Source organism: Pseudophryne corroboree, chromosome 11 (genome assembly GCF_028390025.1).
Source record: "Pseudophryne corroboree isolate aPseCor3 chromosome 11, aPseCor3.hap2, whole genome shotgun sequence".
NCBI classification, from domain to species: domain Eukaryota; kingdom Metazoa; phylum Chordata; class Amphibia; order Anura; family Myobatrachidae; genus Pseudophryne; species Pseudophryne corroboree.
Window position 1 is genome coordinate 41,491,634 of NC_086454.1, and position 12,979 is coordinate 41,504,612.

The 12,979-nt window shown below is 47.7% G+C and overlaps 1 protein-coding gene across 1 annotated transcript in view; it reads right to left on the bottom strand.

Moving 5' to 3' along the window:
* Nucleotides 1-4,393: 4,393 nt before the first annotated feature.
* The window catches only part of NRIP3 (nuclear receptor interacting protein 3), a 98,213-nt gene continuing 89,627 nt past the window's right edge, over nucleotides 4,394-12,979 (bottom strand). The window contains exons 5-7 of the mRNA XM_063944066.1: nucleotides 7,348-7,400; nucleotides 5,552-5,649; nucleotides 4,394-4,515 (exon numbers count right to left, since the gene is read on the bottom strand). Of these exons, the coding sequence (XP_063800136.1) occupies nucleotides 4,500-4,515; nucleotides 5,552-5,649; nucleotides 7,348-7,400 (167 nt within the window). The 3' untranslated portion in view covers nucleotides 4,394-4,499. The remainder of the gene's footprint in view (nucleotides 4,516-5,551; nucleotides 5,650-7,347; nucleotides 7,401-12,979) is intronic.

Sequence of the window (12,979 nt, forward strand, 5' to 3'; positions counted from 1 at the left end):
TGTCATTTCCATCAGTCTTCCAATGTAGGAGAGCGCACAAACCCTCTGGTCCCTGCACACCCACGGAAGGACTGATTGATTTGACTTTAATACCTACACTCCAGAAGCAATATTCAATATTTTTAATACATGAATTAACTTTGGCTAAAATTATTTTTTAAGTAACTCTGTAAATTAGGGATTTATGATCATGGCCAGTGCTTCCATTAGGCCGCATCGGCCTGGGGTGACAGGCCCTGGGGAAAACAGAATAGAATAGGGATGGCCATCGACCATCGATGATTTTAAATCATCGATGGTATATGACCGACGGTAACTACTTTTACCATCGATGGGGGAGAACCAGATGGTGTCCCGCCATCGATGGTAAAGAGCTTTTTCTCTAGGGTGTCAGGGACATGGAGCATAGCTACGCTCCTGGACACCTGTGAAGCCATGCCCCCAGGCTCTTATTGGCCCGCGTCCACCTCAATACTAATGTAATGGGGACCATCGATGGGCAAAACCATAAATGGTTCCCTTACAGATGGTTGCCCACCATCAAGGTTATCCACCGATGATACCATCGATGGATATCCCACCTATGGCCATCCCTAGAATAGAAAGATGAAGGAAGTTTTCTGATATTTTTCTACAAAAGGGGAACTGCTATGGGCAGCAGTGGAGACTGGACAACAGTACATTTGTAAGTGGAACTGCTCCGGGCAGCAGTGGAGACTGGACAACAGTACATTTGTAAGTGGAACTGCTATGGGCAGCAGTGGAGCCTGGACAACAGTACATTTGTAAGTGGAACTGCTCTGGGCAGCAGTGGAGCCTGGACAACAGTACATTTGTAAGTGGAACTGCTCTGGGCAGCAGTGGAGCCTGGACAACAGTACATATGTAAGTGGAACTGCTCTGGGCAGCAGTGGAGCCTGGACAACAGTACATTTGTAAGTGGAACTGCTATGGGCAGCAGTGGAGACTGGACTACAGTACATATGTAAGTGGAACTGCTCTGGGCAGCAATGGAGACTGGACAACAGTACATTTGTAAGTGGAACTGCTATGGGCAGCAGTGGAGACTGGACTACAGTACATTTGTAAGTGGAACTGCTCTGGGCAGCAGTAGAGACTGGACAACAGTACATTTGTAAGTGGAACTCTGGGCAGCAGTGGAGCCTGGACAACAGTACATATGTAAGTGGAACTGCTCTGGGCAGCAGTGGAGACTGGACTACAGTACATTTATTTTTGTTTTAGAAAAGTGTGTGTGTTAGGGGCTGAAAAAAGTGGGCATTGGGGATAGGAGGGGTGTTAGGCTGAAGAGTTGACTAGGGTGCAAAGAAACCTTGCACCAGCCCATCTTTATCATCTCTATGACATTGTGCACCTATTGCAGACTTAAAACCTCCGCTTCTATTCCCATGACACATACTGTAAACTTGTCAAATGTACACCAATAGCTCCACCGCTTGCTGCATCTATTCCACACCTCACCCCAACAACATCCCACAGGTAATTGCTACCCCTCCAGCTCTACTTACTAAGCAGCTGGCTACCAGTTACCTGTAGCAACGGCAGCTTACACCTATGCAAAGAGTGCTGGGGTTCAGCTGATAATAAAATGCGATTCCTCGTAAGAGATACACTGGGAATAATATGAGAAGGAAACACAAGTCCCAAAGGCAGACAGGAAGACAGAATAAGACACAACGTCATCTATCATCATGCAATAATGTTTATTGTTACAATTTGCTGCAACAAATATTAGCAATTAAAGTTAACATTGGCACATTTCCATAAGAAGAGGCAGATTGTCTGTGCATTGATGGCTGGTAGTAATAGGTCACCGAGGCACAGTGGTGGCAGCCATTTTGTGGACTTGACCAATATTCATCCTATTACCTAGGACCTGGTGATGTCACTGAGGAAAAAGGCATAGAGGGACGGCACTAGTTCCCAATTAATTTATACACTACATTCTCCTGAATATTGGGGTCACAGCAGAAAATGGCTGACTCCATTGTGTGTAGGTGAAGTATCTGGTTTAAAGGCATAGCTTATAACAGTATACATATATATAGTAGATATCAGCTTTTATATGGGTAACTAACAATAGACTGATGAAAGCCAATCTCCTGGTGGCTGTATGTCTGATAGATCATTCACCCGTTGAGCTCCGGAGAATCTCTGATAATGTATGGCACATGAAAACAGGGGGTTTAATAAAATTGTAAGATTACGCTGGTTGTCATGGGGGGAGACCGGCCATGTAAGATGATACCAGACCATTATTTACAGTCTTACCGACGAAATAACCCTGAGATATTCATTTCTATATCTATATACTGTGTACAGTATCTGTCCTTTGCCGCCACATTGCTTAGAGGAGATTGGGGCAATGTTTGCCTCTACAATTGTTGTGGAACTACAACTCCCAGCAGATGGCAGGGACGGTTAGGACAGTCAGTGTCATATCGCAGGAGAATATGGCTTTTTTTTTTGTCTGTTTAGCAGACTAAGCAAAAAGTACAGTAGTGAGAATTTCTCAGTTTCCCCACAAAGCTTAGTCTTAACTGCAATAATCACCTAGCAAAACAGCGTTCCTATCAATCCCAATAAATCAAACCTATAATCTATATTATTAATATAACGTCCTCTTTCCTAAATTTGCAGATCACTGGGGTCCCCACCATTCCCCTTAGATTGTGGGGGTAATTCCAAGTTGATCGCAGCAGGAAAATTTGTAGCAGTTGGGCAAAACCATGTGCACTGCAGGGGGGGCAGATATAACATGGGCAGAGAGAGTTAGATTTGGGTGGGGTGTGTTCAATCTGCAATCTAATTTGCAGTGTAAAAATAAGGCAGCCAGTATTTACCCTGCACCGAAACAAAATAACACACCCAAATCTAACTCTCTCTGCACATGTTATATCTGCCACCCCTGCAGTTCACATGGTTTTGGCCAACTGCTAAAAATTTTCCTGCTGCAATCAACTTGGAATTATCCCCTGTGTGCGGACTGGGTTACACCCTTCAACTAATAGAGTCCTAATTACATAAATTGTTCTACTGAAGGAAGCCAAATGCGACTATCTCCACTGTCTGCTGTCCAAGGACTGTAAAATAATATAGGTAATTCTTCTTACTTTTAACTAATTCTTATTTTAAAGTAAATCTATAATTCATATTTATATCTTGTCATATAATAAGTATAAAAATAATTTTGTCTGCATCATAGGAATTTTGGGACAACATAGGGTTTCCACCTGATGCAGTCAGCTGTGGAAATAAACCACAGGGTTCTTCTATCACTGAGCTGATGTCCTAGTGCAGGCATGTCCAAACTGCGGCCCTCCAGCTGTTGTGAAACTACATATCCCAGCATTCCCTGACACAGTTTTGCTGTCAGAGAATGCTAAAGTTGTGTCAGGGCATGCTGGGATGTGTAGTTTCTCAACAGCTGGAGGGCCGCAGTTTGGACATGCCTGTCCTAGTGGTTCCATTTATAATTTAACGCCTTCTTTTTGAATAAGAATTGTACTTTTACATTGGTAGTAGTTTCTGCACCCAGAACTTCCGCTGCTTTCATCTACTCCACTAGACATTCCCAAACAGGCAAATCCAGAAAACATGGCTTAGTGGGTAGATTAGAAGGGTATCCGGTCTTTAGGTCGACCACACTTAGGTCGACAGTCATTAGGTCGACCACCCTGGTTACTAGATTGACGTGGAAAAAGGTCGACATGAGTTTTTCAAAATTTTTTCATTTTTTTTACACTTTCTCATACTTTACGATCCACGTGGAATATAATTGGGAACGGTAACCTGTCCGAGCGCAGGGGTAGCGAAGCGAGGCAACTAGCCCAAAGCATGGCGAGCGAGGGGACACGGCGCACTAATTGAGGTTCCCGGTCACTTTACGAAGAAAACGACACCAATGTTTTTTTTAAACCCTCAGGTTGACCTTTTTCCATCTCGACTTTATTCATGTTGACCTAATGACTGTGTCGGCCCATTTCAGGAGTCAACATAGTCACTGTCGAGCAATAGCGGTCGACCTAATGACTGTCGCCCTAAGTGTGGTTGACCCTATGATCCACACCCATTAGAAGATAGCGATTCACACATGAAGTGTCTCTATTTCTTCACTGTATTGCCCATGTGAGAACCGGTGGCGGTTTTTCGGGAGAGTACAGAAACAAGGGAAGGGAAGTGTGGTTCCTGATCCTGATGGCGAGGGGCGCTACAGCAGAGGTCTGAGAAACAGCAGCAGCAGCAGAAGACTGGTCCAGGTTACAGTGTGTACAATTATATTTTCTATAAATACCAGCATATTAAAATACATCTAGTAAAAAAATCTCCACTTAATCGTGATATTATCAAGGATGGGACAGGTATAAAAAGCACAGAGAGAGACTAATGCGTCATAGCACTCAATACACACGACGACAGAGGATTTTTGTTCGGATCCGGTGGGAGCATTGATCCTCGCTCAGCCGTGGCTCCTCCCATTACGCATCTGATGAACTGACACAGAGAGCAGAGGGTTATTCCGGTACTAGTTTTTGTGTTTATAGCCAACTGGGCAGAGACGCAACACAATGCACATGTCATCATCATCAACCAATGTTATAAATAAGCCAGGCCCCACTCTTAAATAGGTCCAGCTTATTATGCATGTGATTCATGGACTCTTGCACCCTGTTATGCTGTCACTTCACGTCATGCAACACAGCAAAACTGATCTGACAAGGTTCTGGCTCCTCTAACTTCTTATAACGGCATAGACAGGGCAAGCCCTGAAAACATCGCAAGTGATGCCCCTTTCTAAAAACCCTGTCCTTCTCTTGCCAATAACAGTACATTGGTGGGGTCCCGCTCTATTTGCTGTACTAGATAGGGTTATCAGTCACATGATGGCAGTCACATGACTGACCGTGGCATCCCAACAGTGAGAATCCTTTTTTACGTAAACTGTTTTGTATTGATGCAGCAGACAATCATGCGGCATAACAAACAATAGGAGACAAAAAACGATGCAGGGCAAACATAGCAATGAAATATCACTGGATCTCCTTCAACACAGAGGAGAATTGTCTACTTTACAATTTTCAAGCAAAGATATAAAGATATAATGATAAAACAGCTGGGCAAAAGTTATGAGAGAAGAGGAAAAAGAGAAAGGGGATAAGGAAAGAGAGGAGGAAGAGAAGGTAGAGCTGTAAGAACTAGAAATAGGTGAGCTTGTCCTAGATGAGCAGGTAGATCTCACAATTGACTAAAGTGTAGGTATGTCTGGCTACGGCTAACTCCCCCTCCCTAGAGGCCAACCCTAACCCCCCCTAATGCCTAACCCCCCCCCCCGGCCCTAACCCCCACCCCAACACTCACCTTCGGGATGTCGGCTGTCAGTGTCCCGGCGCCGGTCTCCTGAGGGGTGTCGGGATTCCGGCGTTGGTCACGTGACCGCTAGCATCCTGAACGCCGGGATGCCAAGCACATCCCACTGGGTTATCTGGTTGTTGCCTCTGCACTGGGACAATCGGGCGCACGTTATACTTACTGCTCTTCTTTCTCTGTATTTCTGCTCACAATGAAGGGGATGATGTCTCTGTCTGTTCTCCCCACCTCCAGCTGGTTCTTGTCCAGGTTTATCACACACTGAGGAAGACAATGTAAGACTATTCATTGCTAGTACCTGATCTAGCCTCACACGCATTTGGCTAACCCCAAATCGGGGGCCTAATTCAGATCTGATCACAGCAGTAAATTTGTTAGCAAATGGACAAAACCATGAGCACTGCGGGGGGAGGGGGGCGGGCAGATGTTAAATGTGCAGAGAGAGTTAGATTTGGGTGGGTTGTGTTTTAAACTGAACTCTAAATTGCAGTGTAAAAAAAAAAAAGCAGTCAGTATTTACCCTGCACAGAAACAATATAACCCACCCAAATCTAACTCTCTCTGCACGTGTTATATCTGCCGCCCCCCCCCCCCTGCAGTGCACATGGTTTTGCCCAACTGCTAACAAATTTGCTGCTGCATCAACTCTGAATTACTCCAATAGTTCTGTCCTTCTAGTATCTCCTGTGCTCTTCAGCCGTGTAGCTATATAATCAGGCACAGTTGTTTCGTTTTTATTACCCCGAGATATGACCAAAACTTGTAGTTGCATTCAAATCCGTGCTGTGTCTAGGAGTATGAAAAATGTTGCTGATGATATAAAGACACGGCTAAAAAGCAATGAGTTTAAATATTGCAGGAAGGCATGTGCAAGTCAATACGCTGAAGTTGTCTAAAGGTGTCAGGTCCCTTTAATATGACTGAGTACCTGTCTTCTGCTATCAGAATGTTACATGGCACTAACAATGGCTGCAGCGGTAGGGACCCCTGCCAGCCACCAGTCCATGGTCCTGCTCTACCAAGTAACTGAACCTCTAATAGAGTAACAATGTATTATTCGAGTGCACAGCCTGGAACCACACCCATAAGGGAGGAGAAGGGGCCCAGCAGAATGGGGGCTCATGGGGGATATCCCCTTTCCTCCTGTGGGCCAGTCTGACCCTATCTGCGGACTGCTATTGCTTGTTTGGGTCATATGCGCAGTACGGTACATGCGCGGTATGGGTCTTGCACCAGAGCAGACCCCCAAGCAATGTATTTGTACGCAAAACATTGGGCATACTTGCCTACCGTCCAGGAATGGCAGGGAGGCTCCCAAAGATTGGGTGGCCCTCCCGACCCCCCGGAAAGGTGGGCAAATCTTCCGCTCTCCCCTCGGCCGCCCACAGCAGAGAACAAGTGGGCGGTCTGAGGGGATCCGATGACGCAATTTTTTGGAACTGTATAGTGGGGGGTGGAGCCACAATGATGTGATCGTGATGCCACGCTCCCCGACAGCCCACCTTGCCGCCGGCCATGCTACCCCGGACAGCCCACCTTGCCACCTGCCACGCCCCTATGCGTCTACCACGCGGCCAGGAGGGGGTTTGGGTACAAATATGAATCAGGCCCAAAGTCTGCGGAAAAGATGTCTCTATATTGCCCGCCAGGAGTACATTACGGGTTATAAATACAGCCCAGTGTTCCAGCAGTGGTAAGAGCCCTTTACTATATAGTAACCGCCCCAGAATGGGACTGAACACTGAGGGTGACATGTACTAAGCAGTGATAAAAGAGGAGAAGTGGGCCAGTGGAGAAGTTGCCCATGGCAACCAATCAGCATTGACATAACATTTATAATTTGCATACTATAACCGTATACAGAGCAGCTGATTGGTTGCCATGGGCAACTTCGCCACTGGCTCACTTCTCCACTTTTATCACTGCTTAATGACATTCTAACTTTGGATGTGCTTTTACCTTCAGGGATCTCAGAGCCTGCAGCCCCAGCGAGATGTTCCTCTCATTGTCATCTAGTAGGGGAGAGAGTCAGAGTTACTGTGACAGCACATTGTAATCCAGGTGAACATCACTGTGTCAGTGACCAAACTGCACCTCTCTGAGCAGACAGAACCCCACAATCACAGTGACCGGGTGAGCGCCGGGTCGCTTACACGGTGATGGGAGATAGCTTTCATACAGAGAGATAGTCTTGTTATCACTCGCTACTCATTTTAAATGGTGCGCCAACCAATCAGCTCCTAACTGTCATGTGTTTGAAAAATCACAGGAGCTGATTGGCTGGAGCACCATTCAAGAATGGTAATGAGTGATAACTAGAATATCACTTGTTGTTAAATATGACCCTTTGTTCACAGCCACTCAACTGTTTCCCGACCTTGTCCCGTGTGCCAGCAGTATCCCCAGACATTGGCCAGTCTGGTCAAACTGACCCCATGTGTGATGGTATCCGGATGATAGACAGACAGTGTGACGGGATCCGGATGATAGACAGACAGTGTGACGGGATCCGGGTGATAGACAAAAAGTGTGACTGTATCCGGATGATAGACAGACAGTGTGGCGGGATCCGGGTGATAGACAAAAAGTGTGACTGTATCCGGATGATAGACAGACAGTGTGACGGGATCCGGATGATAGACAGACAGTGTGACGGGATTCGGATGAAAGACAGACAGTGTGACGGGATCCAGATGATAGACAGACAGTGTGACGGGATCCAGATGATAGACAGACAGTGTGACGGGATTCGGATGATAGACAGACAGTGTGACGGGATCCGGGTGATAGACAGACAGTGTGACGGGATCCGGGTGATAGACAGACAGTGTGACGGGATCCGGGTGATAGACAAAAAGTGTGACTGTATCCGGATGATAGACAGACAGTGTGACGGGATCCGGATGATAGACAGACAGTGTGACGGGATTCGGATGAAAGACAGACAGTGTGACGGGATCCAGATGATAGACAGACAGTGTGACGGGATCCAGATGATAGACAGACAGTGTGACGGGATTCGGATGATAGACAGACAGTGTGACGTGATCCGGATGATAGATAGACAGTGTGACGGGATCCAGATGATAGACAGACAGTGTGACGGGATCCAGATGATAGACAGACAGTGTGACGGGATCCGGATGATAGACAGACAGTGTGACGGTTACCGGATGGTAGACAGACAGTGGTATCCGGATGATGGATAGACAGTGTGACGGTATCCAGATGATAGACAGACAGTGTGACGGGATCCAGATGATAGACAGACAGTGTGACGGGATCCAGATGATAGACAGACAGTGTGACGGGATCCGGATGACAGACAGACAGTGTGACGGGATCCAGATGATAGACAGACAGTGTGACGGTATCCGGATGATAGACAGACAGTGTGACGGTATCCGGATGATAGACAGACAGTGTGACGGGATCCGGATGACAGACAGACAGTGTGACGGGATCCGGATGATAGACAGACAGTGTGGCGGTATCCGGATGATAGACAGACAATGTGACGTGATCCGGATGATAGACAGAAAGAGTGACTGTATTCGGATGATAGACAGACAGTGTGACGGGATCCGGATGATAGACAGACAGTGTGACGGGATTCAGATGATAGACAGACAGTGTGACGGGATCCAGATGATAGACAGACAGTGTGACGGGATCCGGATGATAGACAGACAGTGTGATGGTTACCGGATGGTAGACAGACAGTGTGACAGTATCCGGATGATAGACAGACAGTGTGACGGGATCCGGATGACAGACAGACAGTGTGACGGGATCCGGATGATAGACAGACAGTGTGACGGGATCCGGATGATGGATAGACAGTGTGACGGTATCCGGTTGATAGACAGACAGTGTGACGGTATCCGGATGATAGACAGACAGTGTGACGGGATCCGGATGACAGACAGACAGTGTGACGGTATTCGGATGATAGACAGACAGTGTGACGGGATCCGGATGATAGACAGACAGTGTGATGGGATTCGGATGATAGACAGACAGTGTGACGGGATCCGGATGATAGACAGACAGTGTGACGGGATCCGGATGATAGACAGACAGTGTGACGGGATTCGGATGATAGACAGACAGTGTGACGGTATCCGGATGATAGACAGACAGTGTGACGGTTACCGGATGGTAGACAGACAGTGGTATCCGGATGATGGATAGACAGTGTGACGGTATCCGGTTGATAGACAGACAGTGTGACGGTATCCGGATGATAGACACACAGTGTGACGGGATCCGGATGATAGACAGACAGTGTGGCGGTATCCGGATGATAGACAGACAATGTGACGTGATCCGGATGATAGACAGAAAGAGTGACTGTATTCGGATGATAGACAGATAGTGTGACGGGATCCGGATGATAGACAGACAGTGTGACGGGATCCGGATGAAAGACAGACAGTGTGACGGGATCCAGATGATAGACAGACAGTGTGACGGGATCCGGATGATAGACAGACAGTGTGACGGGATTCGGATGATAGACAGACAGTGTGACGGGATCCAGATGATAGACAGACAGTGTGACGGGATCCGGATGATAGACAGACAGTGTGACGGTTACCGGATGGTAGACAGACAGTGGTATCCGGATGATGGATAGACAGTGTGACGGTATCCGGATGATAGACAGACAGTGTGACGGGATCCGGATGACAGACAGACAGTGTGACGGGATCCGGATGATAGACAGACAGTGTGGTGGTATCCGGATGATAGACAGACAATGTGACGTGATCCGGATGATAGACAGAAAGAGTGACTGTATTCGGATGATAGACAGACAGTGTGACGGGATCCGGATGATAGACAGACAGTGTGACGGGATTCGGATGATAGACAGACAGTATGACGGGATCCAGATGATAGACAGACAGTGTGACAGGATCCGGATGATAGACAGACAGTGTGACGGTTAACGGATCGTAGACAGACAGTGGTAACCGGATGATGGATAGACAGTGTGACGGTATCCGGTTGATAGACAGACAGTGTGACGGTATCCGGATGATAGACAGACAGTGTGACGGGATCCGGATGACAGACAGACAGTGTGACGGGATCCGGATGATAGACAGACAGTGTGGCGGTATCCGGATGATAGACAGACAATGTGACGGGATCCGGATGATAGACAGAAAGAGTGACTGTATTCGGATGATAGACAGACAGTGTGACGGGATCCGGATGATAGACAGACAGTGTGATGGGATTCGGATGATAGACAGACAGTGTGACGGGATCCGGATGATAGACAGACAGTGTGACGGTTACCGGATGGTAGACAGACAGTGGTATCCGGATGATGGATAGACAGTGTGACGGTATCCGGTTGATAGACAGACAGTGTGACGCTATCCGGATGATAGACAGACAGTGTGACGGGATCCGGATGACAGACAGACAGTGTGACGGGATCCGGATGATAGACAGACAGTGTGGCGGTATCCGGATGATAGACAGACAATGTGACGTGATCCGGATGATAGACAGAAAGAGTGACTGTATTCGGATGATAGACAGACAGTGTGACGGGATCCGGATGATAGACAGACAGTGTGACGGGATCCGGATGAAAGACAGACAGTGTGACGGGATCCAGATGATAGACAGACAGTGTGACGGGATCCGGATGATAGACAGACAGTGTGACGGGATTCGGATGATAGACAGGCAGTGTGACGGGATCCAGATGATAGACAGACAGTGTGACGGGATCCGGATGATAGACAGACAGTGTGACGGTATCCGGTTGATAGACAGACAGTGTGACGGTATCCGGATGATAGACAGACAGTGTGACGGGATCCGGATGACAGACAGACAGTGTGACGGGATCCGGATGATAGACAGACAGTGTGGCGGTATCCGGATGATAGACAGACAGTGTGACGGATCCAGATGATAGACAGACAGTGCGACAGTATCCGGATGATAGACAGTGTGGCGGTATCCGGATGATAGACAGACAGTGTGATGGGATCCGGATGATAGACAGTGTGACGGGATCCGGATGATAGACAGTGTGACGGGATCCGGATGATAGACAGACAGTGGTATTATCCGGATGATGGATAGACAGTGTGACGGTATCCGGTTGATAGACAGACAGTGTGACGGTATCCAGATGATAGACAGACAGCGTGACGGGATCCAGATGATAGACAGACAGTGTGGCCGGATCCGGATGATAGACAGACAGTGTGGCGGGATCCGGTTGATAGACAGACAGTGTGACAGTATCCGGATGATAGACAGACAGTGTGACGGGATCCAGATGATAGACAGACAGTGTGACAGTATCCGGATGATAGACAGACAGTGTGACGGTATCCGGATGATAGACAGACAGTGTGGCGGTATCCGGATGATAGACAGACAGTGTGACGGTAACCGGTTGATAGACAGACAGTGTGACGGTATCCGGATGTTAGGCAGACAGTGTGACGGGATCCAGATGATAGACATACAGTGTGACAGTAACCGGATGATAGACAGACAGTGTGACGGTATCCGGATGATAGACAGACAGTGTGACGGTGTCCGGATGATAGACAGACAGTGTGGAGGTATCCGGATGATAGACGGACACTGTGATGGGATCTGGATCATAGACAGACAGTGTGACGGGATCCGAATGATAGACAGACAGTGTGACGGTATACGGATGATAGACAGACAGTGTGATGGTGGGGGTCATTCCGAGTTTATCGCTAGCTGAATTTTTTTCAGCGCAGCGATCAGGCTAAAAATCAGCAATTCTGCACATGCGTATGCGGCGCAATGTGCACACGCGACGTATGGGCACAACGAACAATGTAGTTTTGCACAGGTTCTAGCGATGCATTTCAGTCGCACTGCTGGCCGCAGAGTGATTGACATGAAGTGAGTATTTCTGGGTGGCAACTGACCGTTTTCAGGGAGTTCGCGGAAAAAACGCAGGCGTGTCAGGAAAAACGCTGGTGTGGCTGGGCGGGTTTGTGACGTCAAATCTGGAACTGAATAGTCTGAAGTGATCACAAGCGCTGAGTAGGTTTTGAGCCACTCTGAAACTGCACAAAATTTTTTTGCAGGGGCTCTGCGATACAACCGTTCACACTTCTGCTAAGCTAAAATACACTCCCCAGTGGGCGGCGGCATAGCGTTTGCATGGCTGCTAAAACTAGCTAGCGGGCGATCAACTCGGAATGACCCCCGGTATCCGGATGATAGACAGACACTGTGACAGTATCTGGATGATAGGCAGACAGTGTGACAGTATCCGGATGATAGACAGTGTGACGGTATCCTGATAATAGACAGTGTGATGGGATCTGGATGATAGACAAACAGTGTGACGGGATCCAGATGATAGACAGACAGTGTGACGGTATCCGGATGATAGAGAGTGTGACGGGATCCGGATGATAGACAGACAGTGTGACGGGATCCGGATGATAGACAGACAGTGTGACGGGATCCGGATGATAGACAGACAGTGTGACGGGATCCGGATGATAGACAGACAGTGTGATGGGATCCGGATGATAGACAGACAGTGTGACGGGATCCGGAT